The 14,686-nt window shown below is 40.0% G+C and overlaps 1 protein-coding gene across 7 annotated transcripts in view; it reads left to right on the top strand.

Moving 5' to 3' along the window:
- fanci (FA complementation group I) overlaps positions 1-14,686 on the top strand; it is an 87,445-nt gene that overhangs the window by 28,821 nt on the left and 43,938 nt on the right. For all 7 annotated transcript variants that reach the window (XR_015753797.1, XM_087981295.1, XM_087981298.1 and 4 more), the window contains exons 17-23: positions 1,328-1,398; positions 3,253-3,367; positions 4,203-4,325; positions 4,772-4,840; positions 6,218-6,319; positions 10,033-10,215; positions 12,700-12,821. Coding sequence is in view for 6 of the 7 variants with exons in the window: in XM_087981295.1 (XP_087837421.1) it covers positions 1,328-1,398; positions 3,253-3,367; positions 4,203-4,325; positions 4,772-4,840; positions 6,218-6,319; positions 10,033-10,215; positions 12,700-12,821 (785 nt within the window). In the remaining variant the exon portion in view is untranslated. The remainder of the gene's footprint in view (positions 1-1,327; positions 1,399-3,252; positions 3,368-4,202; positions 4,326-4,771; positions 4,841-6,217; positions 6,320-10,032; positions 10,216-12,699; positions 12,822-14,686) is intronic.

Below are 14,686 nucleotides of genomic sequence, written 5' to 3'. Positions count from 1 at the left end.
TTTCCTTGTCCGTGTTTAATCTGAAACCATGATTCATTACAAGGTCGAGAGTCAATTTGACAAATCCCAGGGCAACTCCCTCCTGATTGTATACTACTGTGCCTGGTCTGGCCTGCCAGTGGGACAGTACATATCCAGGGATGGTGATGGCAGTATCTGGGACGTTATCTGTAAGGTATGATTCTGTGTGTATGACTACGTCAGTCAGTTGCTGAATCATAGAATCCCTACAGTATGGAAAGAGGCCATTTGGCCCACCAAGTTCACACCACCCTCTAAAGAGCACCCCACCTAGACGCACCCCATCCCTGGGACCCTGCATTTCCCATGGCTAATGCACCTTGCCTGTACACATCCCTGGACACTACAGGCAATTTAGCATGGCCAATCCACCTAACCTGCACATCTTTGGACTGTGGGAGGAAACTGGGGCACCTTTAATAAACTCATGCAGACAGGAAGAATCTGCAAACTCCACACAGACATTCGTGAGAGGCTGGAATTGAACCTATGTCCGTGGTGACGTGAGGCAGCAATGCTAAACACTGAGCCACTGTGCTGCCCTGTTGACTTGTCTTGAGATAGTTATTCTAATTTTGCCACAAGCCCAGATGTGAGTAAGTAAGTTAGTAAGTAAAACAACAGTAAATCATATAACTGAGCAAGATTAGAGCTCAGGGACAAACCCAGGGATAATTCTTAATTGGTGAAGATAACTGTTGATGAAATGCTGGAGTTGTGATTGTAATTAAGTACTGGATTGTGGTTTTCTGAGTCTAGGGATGCATGGGCCCAAGACAGGAGGGTGATCAACTAGAACAGAGATTTGATGACCCAGCAGTATTAACATAGCATTAGCATCTGAGGGAGTTGCTGACAAATCTGTGGGATATATCCTGATTGAATTTGCCATTTGATGTGATCTGTGGGTCGTTTGTTCACAGTATATTATTCATGTTTACCACATGTTAATTATGGGTGTTAGAAATAAGTTATACATGTATTATAGATGGTATTACTGTTTTAAAGTATATTATTTCTTCAAACCATGGAATCTTGTGTCTTTGTTCTCCTATTAAATTCTTTGGATTACACATTTTACCTCCTTTAAAATTAAAGGTTTGCTGGTCTCTAATCAGATAGATACGTGATTTGTTGGTTTGATCTGGGACCGTGACAAAATACAAAACTCAATCAGTGGGACAACCTAAATTTGAGCCAAAGATTAACGTGATGTGAAGCCCAACATTATTCAAGTGTTTTAAAATTGTGGTTGCATATTTCCCTGTAGATATTTTAATAAGTTACCATGGTTTTTGTTTTTAAGCCACTGCTGAAAGTCAGTATGTCCATGAAAGATTCGTTAATTCTGGTTCTGAGGAAAGCCATGTTTTCCAGGTGAACTCTCTTAATGATTTTTTGTTCTCAATAGAAATATACAAAAGTGTTAGGTTCTGTTGCACTTTTTGAAGCTATTTCTTGTTAGTTTAGCAGACTAATGTTGCCTTCATGTAACTTGTTAGGTAGCAACCATTTCAAGGGATTTGAATCACTTTGGGAGGTTACTGTGAGTTAATGGCAGATTTTTAGTAGTCTGGACTTATTTATTTCATACGTTTCACCTTTTATTCCCTGCTAAAAGAATTGATCCTTAATCAGAAACAAAAACAGAAATTGTTAGAAAAGCTCAGCATTTGTGAAGAAGAATCCAAGTTAACATTTCGAGTCCAGTGACCCTTCCTCACAACTGATCCTTGATCAGATTATTTTATGGATTTCAATAAACATTTGGAAACTCTCCAAGTCATCATTCATTGTGTATAGGTTGACTTTTGAGAGTGTTATTACCAAGCCTGCGGACTGCAGGCCATCACAACTGAACCCAAATCTGTCCTTGCTTTATTTTTGTAATGGTAAACCTACAGCAATCAGGAACAGGAATTAAACTGTTACCTCCAACGGAACTCAAGTCAAGTTTTCAAACTGTAAGTGACATTAGCAAACAGTTCTTATGACTCTATTAAATGCAATGCAATTAACGATCAAGGAGGGAAATGGGGTTGGTCAGATCCAACTGTACTTTTGGATTTAATTGCACTAGTAGTGTGTGAAAATCTTTGGACTGTCTTGATCCTGGTTGCTTGTGGCATTGGCCCAACTCTCTCAGTTAGCTCAAATGCTACAGATAATCATTCAGGCCAAAGTGAGGGAGCTTGATCGGAAAGGGTTAGATGCCATACTTCTGCAATAGGCTTGGTATTTTGAGATGATGGCTGAGTTCAGACCAGGGAAGTTTATTTTGCAACTGTCTTACCTGAACTGGAACTGCTAATATTGGAGAATGTTTTCAGATTCCACTGGGATGGAGCTCCAAAGTAGTTATGCCAGCTGGCATACTAATTTCCTGACACCGTTCCCTGTTTACCACAGTACATTGATATCAGCCATGGTGTATAAGGAAAGGGTTTGGAGATGGTTTTCCTTTCATGCCAGAGCAGGGAACAAATATTAGTCTTGAAATGTTAACTCTGTTTTTCTCTCTCTATTGACGCTGCCAAACCTGCTGAGTTTCTCAAGCATTTTCTGTGTTTATTTCAGGTTTCCAGCGTCTAAGGTATTTTGCTTCTATACTAGGGAAGTTGAGCAGTCATTTACCCATTAAAAAAAAGGAAGCTGTTGGCAATGGGACCATGAGACTATCTAGTTTTTGGCCCAGTGGCAATGAGGAGTAACACCCTGTCGTGGAAGAGTAGAATCTTAGGCATGAGGAGGGCACAGGAGAGGAACAAGGGCAGGAAGAATTCAAAGGCAATACCCTCCATGTTGAGTTTTCCAAAAATACAGCTACCAGTGCCAAGTGACTGATTCTCTACACAGATCATCACAGACATAAGCGAACTGGTCATGGAAGTCCTCTAGTTCACAACCTTGCCGGTCACTGTCTGATCAATGTGACCTTAACGCTCATCACTTCTGACTTCTTCGTAGGATTTATTGTGGACCTGGTTAGCACCTTCCAAACATCTGCAAATCACTGCATCGTGGCAGCTTATTGATGCTTTATGACTGTGTGGGGATAGGGGGGAAAGTTACACCATTAATCAAGCTAAAATGAAAGTGCAATTGCGAGGGCACAACATTTTTTAAAAAAGGATTATTTCACTGGACAAACCACAACACGTTTGAAGCTTTGATCTGGCGTATTTACAGTACTATTCATGTTCATCTACACTTTCTTCTGCTTTTATTCAGCCACTTGGACTCCCGAAAGTCAGCAGTGGCTGGCTTTCTGTTGCTGCTGAAGAATTTTAAAGTATTGGGAAGTCTGGCTTCCAGTCAGTGCACGCAAGCTCTCACGGCCAGTCAGGTATCTCACCTGTATTCATTCTTTCCAATTATATCTATTGTAGCCATGTAAATTTTGTCAAATTATATATTCCAACCCCTTAGGGGGTTAGGTGTCTTGTCTTAGTTTTAAATTTGATTTCTTAAAATCTGGTCCAGTATGCTGTTCGTAACAGCATATGGTTAATATGCTGTTTGTAATGAGCAGCTTTCCTTAAAAGAAAACTTAAACCTGAAAGTGGATCTGTATTTGTGCACAACATGTGAACCCTCAAACACTTTGAGCTAAGGAGTCAGTTGAATTTAAGAATTAGCCTGCCATCTAGTGGAATTATTCCAATCTGTGGCTGTTTTTTTTTAGATTAGATTACTTACAATGTGGAAACAGGCCCTTCAGTCCAACAAGTCCACACCGACCTGCCGAAGCGCAACCCACCCAGACCCATTCCCCTACATTTCATCCCTTCACCTAACACTTCGGGCAATTTAGCTTGGCCAATTCACCTAACCTGCACATCTTTGTTTGGACTGTGGGAGGAACCCCATGCAGACATGGGGAGAATGTGCAAACTCCACATGGTCAGTCGCCTGAGGCGGGAATTGAACCCGGGTCTCTGGCGCTGTGAGGCAACAGTGCTAACCACTGAGCCACCGTGCCGCCGATTTGGCCAATAGTCTGTAAAGTATTGAGGTCTGCAGGCTAGTTGCCATGGAGGAATGTACTGAGATTATCATTTGGGTTGACTTCATTGTTTTATTAAAATAATTAAGTCTGGGACCAAGTGTGAAGACAATCTGATCTTTGTTAAGTTGGGAGCAATGCTAAAATATTATTTTTTTATGTTGTCATTGTTCAGGTACAAGTGGATGTGCATATGCGTTACAATGCCTCTGCTAATGAAGCGCTTTGTTTGGAGATCTTAGGCAGCCTGAGGCGCTGTCTTAGCCAGCAAGTTGATGTTAGGCTCATGCTCTATGAGGTATTGACGTTAAAAGCTATTCTTGTAGTATGTCAAATTTGATCTCTATAACTACAGTTAGCACTCACTACCAATACTTCTAAAGAGAAGTTTTCTTATTGAGCATCACATTCTCCTCTTCACTTTTTATGTCAGCATAAAAGCTTTTTAAAATTTCAAGTAGCATGGGAAATTGGAACTAACTGATTCAATTCTCATTTTTTTTATGGGACTGTACTTAAGAGACTGTGATTTCCTATTTCTTTCATCTTTGAAAGGGGACTGATCATCAAAGAAAACTGTGCTCTCTGTGCTGGGTACTTTGTGAACATTACGTTCATCTAGGAGAATTGTTGATAGCTGTTACTGACTATATTTCTGTCATTACTTTAATTCTGTCTTTGACCAGGCTAAAAAGTTGATGTTTCATAGTTTGCTTAACTGGTTCCCTCTACTATTTTTAATAGGGCTTGTTTGATGTTCTGCGTCGAAATTCACAGCTGGCACATACCATCTTACAAACACTGCTTTCACAGGTCAGTGTCAGGATGTAGATAAATAATAGTTTTGACAAGATAATGCATTGGACAAATTAGTTGGTTAAATTTTTGAAAGATATGTTTCTCTTCAAGAGATGTAGTCCATATAGACCACTGTACCTGTGCTGAAATTTTAAAAGAACTTCCCAGGTATCCCTACTCCTTGATCTTTCACCATAAGTTCTTTTTCGCATATTATATATTGAACATATATCAATTCCTTTTTCAAAGTAAATACTGATGTCATATGCACTCTCCTTTTGAGATGGTGCATTCGAAATCATTATAATGCACCACATTAGAAAATAACTCTCATTACCCTTGTTATAGCCTTAACACTTATCTTAAATATGAGTTTTCTGGTTATCAACTCTTCTACTGGTGAAAACAGTTTTTCATTTACGTGTACTTTTCCTGCTGATGGACTGAATGGCCTCATTCGGTGACTCTCTAACACTGTTCATTCATTCTCAGCCTTCCTTATTATAAAAAGAATGATTTCCAACTTCTTTTGTCTCTCTGTGAAACCCTTCATCCTTGATGTCACTGATAAATCCCTTGATTGTCCTTTTTAAGGCCTGGGCATTCTTTTGAGAATGTGTGATGCCCAGTACAGTTCTCCGGCTGAGGCATAATCACTGATATATAAATGTTAAGCATCCTTGTTTCTGCAGGCTCTGCCAGAATTTATAGAAGCAAAGACATAGCAAGCTGCTATACTGCTTTGTCCATTTTCTCTACCACTTTTTCAAGGTGTATATCTGAAGCACCCCTTTAATGTTGTTTAATTTCAATAATTAAATTGGTTTCCTCCTCTTCCTCCTAATATCCCAGTAATATTTGGTTTGTATCTTTCTTAGGGCACATTACTCTGGGGATGTGCAATTAAAAACACATGTTGGGACATAATAGTGTGCGCTGGTGTGAATTATAACTAGACCACTTGTAAATGAAAGAAAGCAATGCTGGGATTTGGAGAAGTTTCCAGATCAGGTGCACAATATTAAGGTACAGCTGGGCTGGATGCAGAGTAGAAATCCTCCTACACTTTCATTAAATACTCCCAGCTCAGATGAAACATGGATGAGATGTGTGTGACAGCTCTCATTATAGATTGTTCCAACATCCAAAAATGCCTATTGTTGCACTAATGGTATTTAATTCTCCAATTCTCACACCAACCACAGGTCTCTCCAGTTACAATTTCAAATTGTAGGCACTCTAGCACATTTGAAAATGTTCCATATTCAATTGCATATGATGCTGCCTTTGCATTCAACCGTTATCTTGATTACTAAATGATAGGGTAACATGACATCAATCATTACCTAAAAACTAACATGTACTGCTATAACATTTCTGATCATTCCTCAGCTAAAACGATTTTATGAAGTGGAGGAGGACCTACTACCACCTCTCAAGCTGGAAGGATGTATTACTACTCAGGGAAGCCAGATCTATCTCCAGGAGCCCCTGGTAATCAAATCATTTATGATTAAACTTAAGAATTTATGTATTTTACTGATGCATTGAGAAATGGCTTTGTTGGACTGTGAAGATTTGCGTGATTTTGTACCCAAAGGTTGAGTAAAATGCTAATCTGATGCATGAGCTAAGTTAACCTCTGTGTAGGATGAGCCATATATATCTGGAAGGTTCCAAGATCTGCTCTCAGTCCAAGTCTGCTGGCCTAAGTTGAAAGTGGTAAGGATGCTACAGCTGACCTCTGTTTTCCTGAAGTAGAGAAAAGAGGAATTTAACAGGATATTTGATTCTGATCCAGTGACTCACCACCATTCATCCCCAGTTGTAAAAGGCATGTGGAGATGCCTGTTGAAGACAACACATGGCTGAGCCCATTGCTAAGTAACCTGGGTTCAATCATTTTCTGCTGGCTGTCAAATCTTACATGTGAAAATTGAACCATTGGTTGCTTGTTTAATGAGGCAGCACTAATGCATTATATTTATATCCAACCAAGAAACTTGATGACAGGTACAGAAAGAAAAAGAAACAAGTGAGTGTACTCATTTAAGTATGTACTGTAGGAAAGTGTCTTGTACAGTAATCACGATTTTTCACATTTGTAGGGTCAGTTGGCAGGCCTGTAATTCAAGAGGCTTTGTGTTTCGACATTAATTTAGGCTGGCTTCCCTCATGCTTTAATGAGAGAGTATTACATTATCACTCTTGGTTATGTAGCAAATTGAAGCATTTTCTGCTTGTTCCAGTGAGTGAGCTTTTTTTAATTCATTCAGGAATGAGGGCCTCACTAGCATGGCCAGCATTTACTACACATCCCTAATGGCTGTTAACAAGGTGATGGCGTACAGCCTTCCTGAACCACTGCAAGTCATTTGGTGTAACTGCACCTACAATTCTGTTAGGGAGGGAGTTTCAGGAATTTGATACAGGGACAGTGAAGGAACGGCAATATAATTTGAAGTTAGGATGGTAGTTGGCTTGGAAAGGCACTTGCAGATGATCCCATGTTTCAGCTACCCTTGTCTTTATAGATGGTAGTGGCTCTAGGTTGGAAGGTACTGCCGAAGGAGTCATAACATTATACAGCACAGAAACTGACCCTTTGATCCAACTCATCCATGCTGCTTTGGTGAATTTCTGTAGTCCATTTCGTAGGTGGTACGCACTGCTATTACTGTAGTTGTTGGTGGATGTTGAAGATGTTGGATGTGATGCCAGTCAAGTAGGCTATACTGTCCTGGTATCATATGTTATAATGTTGTTGCAGCTGCTCTCATCTGAAAAAATGGAGAGTAGTCTATCACACCCCTGATTTGTACTGAAAACAACAAATGCTGGCGATCACAGCAGGTAGACAGCATCCAGGGAGAGAGAGCAAGCCAACCTTTCAAGTCTAGATGACTATTCATCAGAATGGAGGATTGGCAATCATATTATAGTTGGGGGGACAGGAGTGTTCGGGTATAAAGTGCTAATGGAGAAAAGATGTTGAAAGTTCAGATTAAGTGATCAGAATGTGAGAATGGCAAAATAATGGTGTGTCGAACCCAAAGAGAGAAAATGCTGGAAAATCTCAGCAGGTCTGGCAGCATCTGTAAGGAGAGAAAAGAGCTGACGTTTCGAGTCCAACTGATCCTTTGTCAAAGCTGGCAGGGCTTTGACAAAGGGTCAGTTAGACTCGAAATGTCAGCTCTTTTCTGTCCTTACAGATGCTGCCAGACGTGCTGAAATTTTCCAGCATTTTCTCTTTTGGTTTCAGATTCCAGCATCTGCAGTAATTTGCTTTTATCCAATGATGTGTCGAACTGCCAAACTTGAAAGAGCAGGAGAAAGTGAGGACTACAGCTGCTGGATATCAGAGTCAAAAAGTGTGGCCCTGGAAAAGCACAGGCAGCATCTGAGGAGCAGGAGAGTTGACGTTTCCAGTATAAGCTCTTCATCAGGAATGTGGGGCTTGAAAAGCACAGCTGGTCAGGCAGCATCCAAGGAGCATTCCTGATAAAGAGGTTATGCTCGTAATGTCGACTCTCCTGCTCCTCAGGTGCTGCCTGACCCGCTGTGCTTTTCCAGCCCCACATTCCTGATGAAGAGCTTATACTGGAAAGGTCGACTCTCCTGCTCCTCAGATGCTGCCTGACATACTTGAAAGAGTAGACAGTGCCACTGGGTTGGGGGTTGGGTATTGTGGGATGGATATAGTGACAGAGAATGTAACAACTAAAGCTAAAAGAAAGGGATGAAATGGGAGTTAGTTCATAATTTGAAGGTGTTGAGCTCAATATTAAGTCCAGAAGACTGTAAAGTGCCTAGCCTGGAGATGAGATGTTGTTCCTCCAGTTTGCTCTGGGATTCACTGGAACACTGCAGCATGCTGAGGACGGGCATGCGAGCAAGACACAGTTAAAATGACTGACTACAGGAAGGTTGGGGTCTTGTTTGCGCACAGACTTGACTTGTGCTTTGTAGATGCTGAACAGTCTCTGGAGAGTTAAGGGGTGAGTTACTCGCTGCAGGATTCTTAGCCTCTGACCTGCTCTTGTGGCCAAAGTATTTATATACCTAATCCAGTTCAGTTTCTTGTCAGTGGTAACACCCTGTTGTTGATGTTGCTTAGGTTGAAGTTTAAGATCCCATTGAAGTTTGTAAATGAACCGAATGTCCTTTGTTATTTCTGCCTCAAAGAGTACTATTGAAAAGATTAGTTGATTAACATTTAAATGCAGTCCTTGAAACTTTGCTACCAGCAAATGAGCTTTAATGTTTGTCTGAAAAACAGTCGCTGCTTTTCACATTAAGATGACGGCAGAGTATGACACTCCAACTGGAGCTCCCCTGATCGCCAGTTCCTTTTCTCATTTTTTCCGTCCAGCTGCAGTATTTCTTTTGCCTCTGCCCCACTTTTAATTTCTTAAATTCGCCAGCTGGAGGAAATGGAGAACAGAGTCCGAGTCCAGCTTGGCGCAGGAGATGAGTCGCAGGTCAGAGGTGGATCACAGTGATCGTGGGCTGAGTCACAGGCCAGAGGCAGAGCACAGTGATCGTGGGCTGAGTCCTGGAAGTGAGTCGCAAGCCAGAGGCGGAGCACAGTGATCGCGGGCTGAGTCCCGGAAGCAAGTTGTGGTCTAGAGCCTGAAACAGGTGCAGAGCGAGCGTGGCTGGCCAGGGGAGTGAGTCATGGAGGACAGTGCATAGAGACAACAAGGCCTCGTATTCTGAAAACTAGCAGGCATGGAGTGAAAGGAGGACTAAAACTTGAATACTTTAAAGACACTTTTTATTATCATTCTGGACTTTTTAAACTCTGTATTCTTATGCTAGCCTTTTTTATCTATTGCAATTCAGTAACAACACTGAAAGACCCTGTATTTAAGATGGCGCAAAGAGGCGACATTTCAAACTTTTCACTGCACACATTCGAGTGCAGGTGACAATAAAGGTTATTCTATTCTAAATGAAATGAAGAAGGGTCACTGGACCTGAAATGTAACTTTTGTCCATAAATGCTGCCAGGCCTGCTGATTTTCTCCATCGACTTTTGTATTATAACTTTTCATAAGTTCTCTTTTAAGCATATAATTGGTATTTTCCTGAAAAATGTGACGTGGAGTTTTTATAAATTAAATTCAAATGTATTTTTAAAGATTTGATTCATTTCCTGTCACCCCAGTAGTTAACCAATTCTGATATTTTCCTTTTGGGAAAAGGCACATCTTCTGTCTTGTATCCAGAATTGCTTGGCCTGGTATAAACAGTCCTTATCACACCGTCGCCATGACAATGATATTGATGATGACGATGATGAAGATAGTTTTCAACATGACTTGGAAAAACAACTGGATTCAATCACTCGAAGAATGATTAAGAGTGAACTGGAAGACTTTGAACTGGTAACGTTTACAAGTTTTAGTGCACTGCGTTCACATTTCATTTGGTTCCTCTTCATTACCTTGAATATTTGTAACAGTTATTTGGGCTGAATTTCTTGCTTGAAATGTGCAGTTAGATTATGTAGAATATCATTAACTTCCCATTTCACCCTATTTTAAATCAGTTTCTGTTGAACCTGTGTTTGATCAGATATCTTGATGGACCATCAAATTGTAGCAATTATGAGATGCATTTTATAATCTGGATCAACGTTTTCCAATTGTTCGAAGTCTAGATTTGTGAATGTACAATCTAATTCAGACTGAAGCAAAACAAAAATGAACCTTGAAGTTAGTTGATTTACACAGGTTTGTTATGCATTGATGTGCTAGTGGATCAATTGAGGGAATCCCTATTATAGTTTCTACACACATTTATTCATAAGTTCACAAGATATAGGATCATTTGGCCATTGAGTCTGCTCCGCCATTCAATTATGGCTGATATGCTACTCTAGATGAAGGGCTTTTGCCCGAAATGTCAATTTTCCTGCTCCTCGGATGCTGTCTGACCTGCTGTGATTTTCCAGCACTACTCTAATCTTGACACTAATCTCCAGCGTCTGCAGTCCTCACTTTCGCCAGATGTGCTCCTCACCCCCATTTTCTTGCCTTCTCTCCATATCCCTTCAACCCATTACCAATTAAAACTCTGTCTAACTCCTCCTTGAATTTACTCACAGTCCCAGCATCCACTGCACTCTGGAGTAGTGAATTCCAGAGAATCATAACTCTTTGGGAGAAGTAGTTCCTCCTCCACTCTATTTTAGATTTGCTGCCCCTTATCTTAAGACTATCACCTCTTGTCCTAGAATGACCCACAAAAGGAAGCATCGGCTTCACATCTTTTTATCATCTTGAATACCTCAATTTGATCTCCCTTCATTCTTCTTTATTTAATAAAGCTCCTTTTTCAAAAAAAAATTCAATTTCCAAAGCAAATATTATTTGACCCATTTACATTTATCCATACAGATAAATATTACCTGGTAAATTTCCAGTTCATGCTGTGACTTCTGATGAGCAGCCGATCGATGCTACCTATATATAAGTCTGAACAGGAGTAGACAACTCAATCATTAACCCTGACAACTGCCTTTTTAATGCCAATTCTCTCTCATTTTATGTCCCTTACTTCCCAGATGTTTATTGCAAAATATATACTTTATGTCATAAATACCTATGAATTATCAACTTCTATTTTAAGCACTTCATTAAAGTTTTGTCTACAAAATACAGTGTAATAAGGCTCCAGAATTCGCTTCTGGTGCAGTTCAAATTTTAAGATTGTTCTGGATTCCCAGAGTAGAAAAGTTGTTTCCTATGTGCACTGTCAGTTCAACTTAATATTTTAATTATTTTGATTAAACACTGGTTAACCTCATCACCTCCAGGAAATATTATCTGTATTTATTCAGTCTCACAATATAACTCAGTCCCTGATTTCCTGTTAAAATATCAAAAAAATCAATACAGTCCTTTCTTCAATGTCTGAATCTTTCAATGCCAAGACATCCAAAACTGAACACGTTTTCAATTTGAGATCTTGTCTGTCATTCCAGTAGCAATGCCTCTTCAAAGTCTGTACCTCCCATTAGCCTTTGATTGTTTTAATTCAATGACAGTACAAGCTTGCTTTTGGTGCAAGGAATTCTGCAGTGAGGAACTCCACGCCCGACTCCCCAAAGCCTGTCCACCCTCTACAAGGTACAAATACTGACCACTTGTTTGTCCTGACTGCAGCTCTAACAGCACTTGAGAAGTAGAACATTACCCAAGGCACAGCAGGTACTTGACATCATCCAACACCTTAAACATTCACTCCCTCAATCAATAATGCATAGAAACAGCAGTGTGTACCATCTATAAGTTGCATTGCAACAACCTTCCATCGTTCATTCAACTTCACCTTCCAAACCCATGGTGTCTACCACTTAGAAGGATAAGGGCAGCAGCTATAAAGGAACATCACCAGTTGCAAGTTCCTATTCAAGCCACACATCATCCTGACATAGAACTATATCTCCTTGCCTTCTTTGTGACAGTGTTAAAGTCCTGAAACTCCTTTCCTTACCACTCTATCACTGTCCTCCTCTTCTTCCCACCCCACCACTATGCTTTGTCACGTTGATGCAGCTGACATTTATGTATGTTCATTTCTAATTTCTCTTCCCCTTCTTCACAATTTACTATGTTCCGAGCTTTTTTCATCTGCAAACTTAGATATGCATGATTTTGTTATTAAATCTTGGTCACATGTAGAGATAGGGACTACCATTGTCACTCCATCCAATCTGAGAATGCCTATTCCATTTCATAATCTTCTATTTCCAAACCAATTTTCTAATAATTTTTGGAGAATGCTTCCAGTTCTATGTGTTTTAATTTTGCCTGTAATTTCTTATGCAAAATATCAACAAATGCTTTTTATTTTCCCATTTTTAGGATAAATCAGCAGATTTTTCACTAATGTCCAATGTTGGCATTAAAAATAACATCTATGCTGCCCTGGTATTGGGAGTCTATGAAGTTTTGATGGAGCATAATTTCATAACGAGCAACTACAGGTACTGTACTTAAATACTCCACTGTATTTCTGAAAAGTATAATACAGTGCTACCATATTGTTAATTAGTTTGAAATATAGAAGCTGTAGACAAAGGTGACAGATGTTTTGCAAATTTTTAGAATCCCTTGAATAATCAATTGATGTACCTTTGGTACATCACTCCGGGAGAAAAAACCTGAACTAGTGGAGTGGAGGGAGTGAGCAATGGCTTATCATTTCTCCCAAAGGTAACACTAAGAATGCAATACTGCCTGAGCAGTGCAATGAAATTTCAGACTAAGTTGATTTGTCAAGTCCTGAAATGGAACTTCAGACGGCACAGAGTTTTGCATCTAGAGAGGAGGGATTGAGAAGTACGGTGAGTTCTATGAAAGGGACTCCTTTATATTGAGCTCAATAACCTTTGTGAAGCATGAATACAAATGTGTCATTTTATAAATTTTGACCAGATTATAAAGCAATTAAACCGCCAAAGTGCACATTACAGAATGTTTTTGTATGTTTTGTACAATGTACAAGTGTTTAAGACTGTATTTGCAGAGAAAAAAGTGACAACATTTAAGGAGATTTAGCGTACCGTGTCCATTCTAGCCAAAAAGATCCGACTTCCCAGCTCTTAGTTTGTAGCTCAGTAGGTTGCAACACTCAGATGCATATCAGAATAATTTTCAAAATGCATTTATGCTTTCTGCCACTACCACCCTTCCAGACAGAGTTCCAGACCCTCACCAGGCTATGGATAATTTTTTTTATTTCTCCCTCAAATAACTTAACATATGGCCCAGTCATTCACCTTTCTGCAATCCACTCATTCTAGGTTCTTCATTATTTTATACACCTAATTTAAATCTCTCTTCTGCTTTCTGTGTTCAAAAAAAAGAGTCCCAACCTGTTCAATCTTGCCTCATAACTAAGATTATTCATTGCTGGCCTAATCTTTGTAAATCTCCTCTGTTCCCACTTTAGAATAATCATACTCTTCTTGTAATGCACTGCTCAGAATTGTCAGCAATACTCTAGTTGTGGCCTAACTAATGATTTATACTGTTCTAACATAACACACCATGCTTCTACATTCTGTGAAATACTTTGAATTTCAGTGTTGATAGTAGATTGTTCCTTAATCCTACAAATCAGCATGTAGCTTTCTGTTGTTTGATCTTTTAAATAATTTGTGTATCATCAGAATGTTCAGAAAGTCTCCATTAGTAAATATTGTCTATGACATGATACTGAGCTGTTTAGAGTAGAAAGGTACCAGATTTGTTTATTGGTCTGTTTTTAATGAATCTGCCTCTCAGAATTGGTGGTGATGGGCCCCAACATCTGCAAGCTAAGGATGGGGAAACTGTCTATGGTTTACACAATTCATTGATATCTTGTAACAATTCATTGATATCTCCTCCACCTAAAAACACTGTTTGATGCATAAAACACAAGGACGGCAGAAGTTCAAGTGGGCAACAAATGCTGGTATTGCCAGAGATGCTTACATGCCACCAATTAATTTTCCAAAAGCCTGCTGATGCCTACAATATGGCCAGACAATGGCTCAGTGGTTAGCACTGCTGCCTCACAGCACCAGGGACCCAGGTTCGATTCCAGCCTCTGGTGGCTGTCTGTGTGGACTTTGCATGTTCTCCCCGTGTCCAAAGATGTGCAGGTTAGGTGGATTGGTCATACTAAATTGCCCAGTCTACAGGTTAGGTGGATTAATCATGGGAAATGCAGGGTTATAGAAATAAGGTAAGGGCACTGAGCCTGGGTGGGATGCTCATTGGAGAGTTGGGGTGGAATTGTTGGGCTGAATGGCCTGCTTCCACATGATAAAAACAAGGGCTGCAGATGCTGGAAATCAGAGTC

The sequence above is a fragment of the Chiloscyllium plagiosum genome, unplaced genomic scaffold (assembly GCF_037043375.1).
Source record: "Chiloscyllium plagiosum isolate Xiang-an unplaced genomic scaffold, Cpla_swu_hap1 HiC_scaffold_39, whole genome shotgun sequence".
NCBI lineage: Eukaryota > Metazoa > Chordata > Chondrichthyes > Orectolobiformes > Hemiscylliidae > Chiloscyllium > Chiloscyllium plagiosum.
The sequence above is the reverse complement of the archived record's forward strand: the minus strand, read 5'-3'. Positions and strand labels throughout refer to the sequence as shown.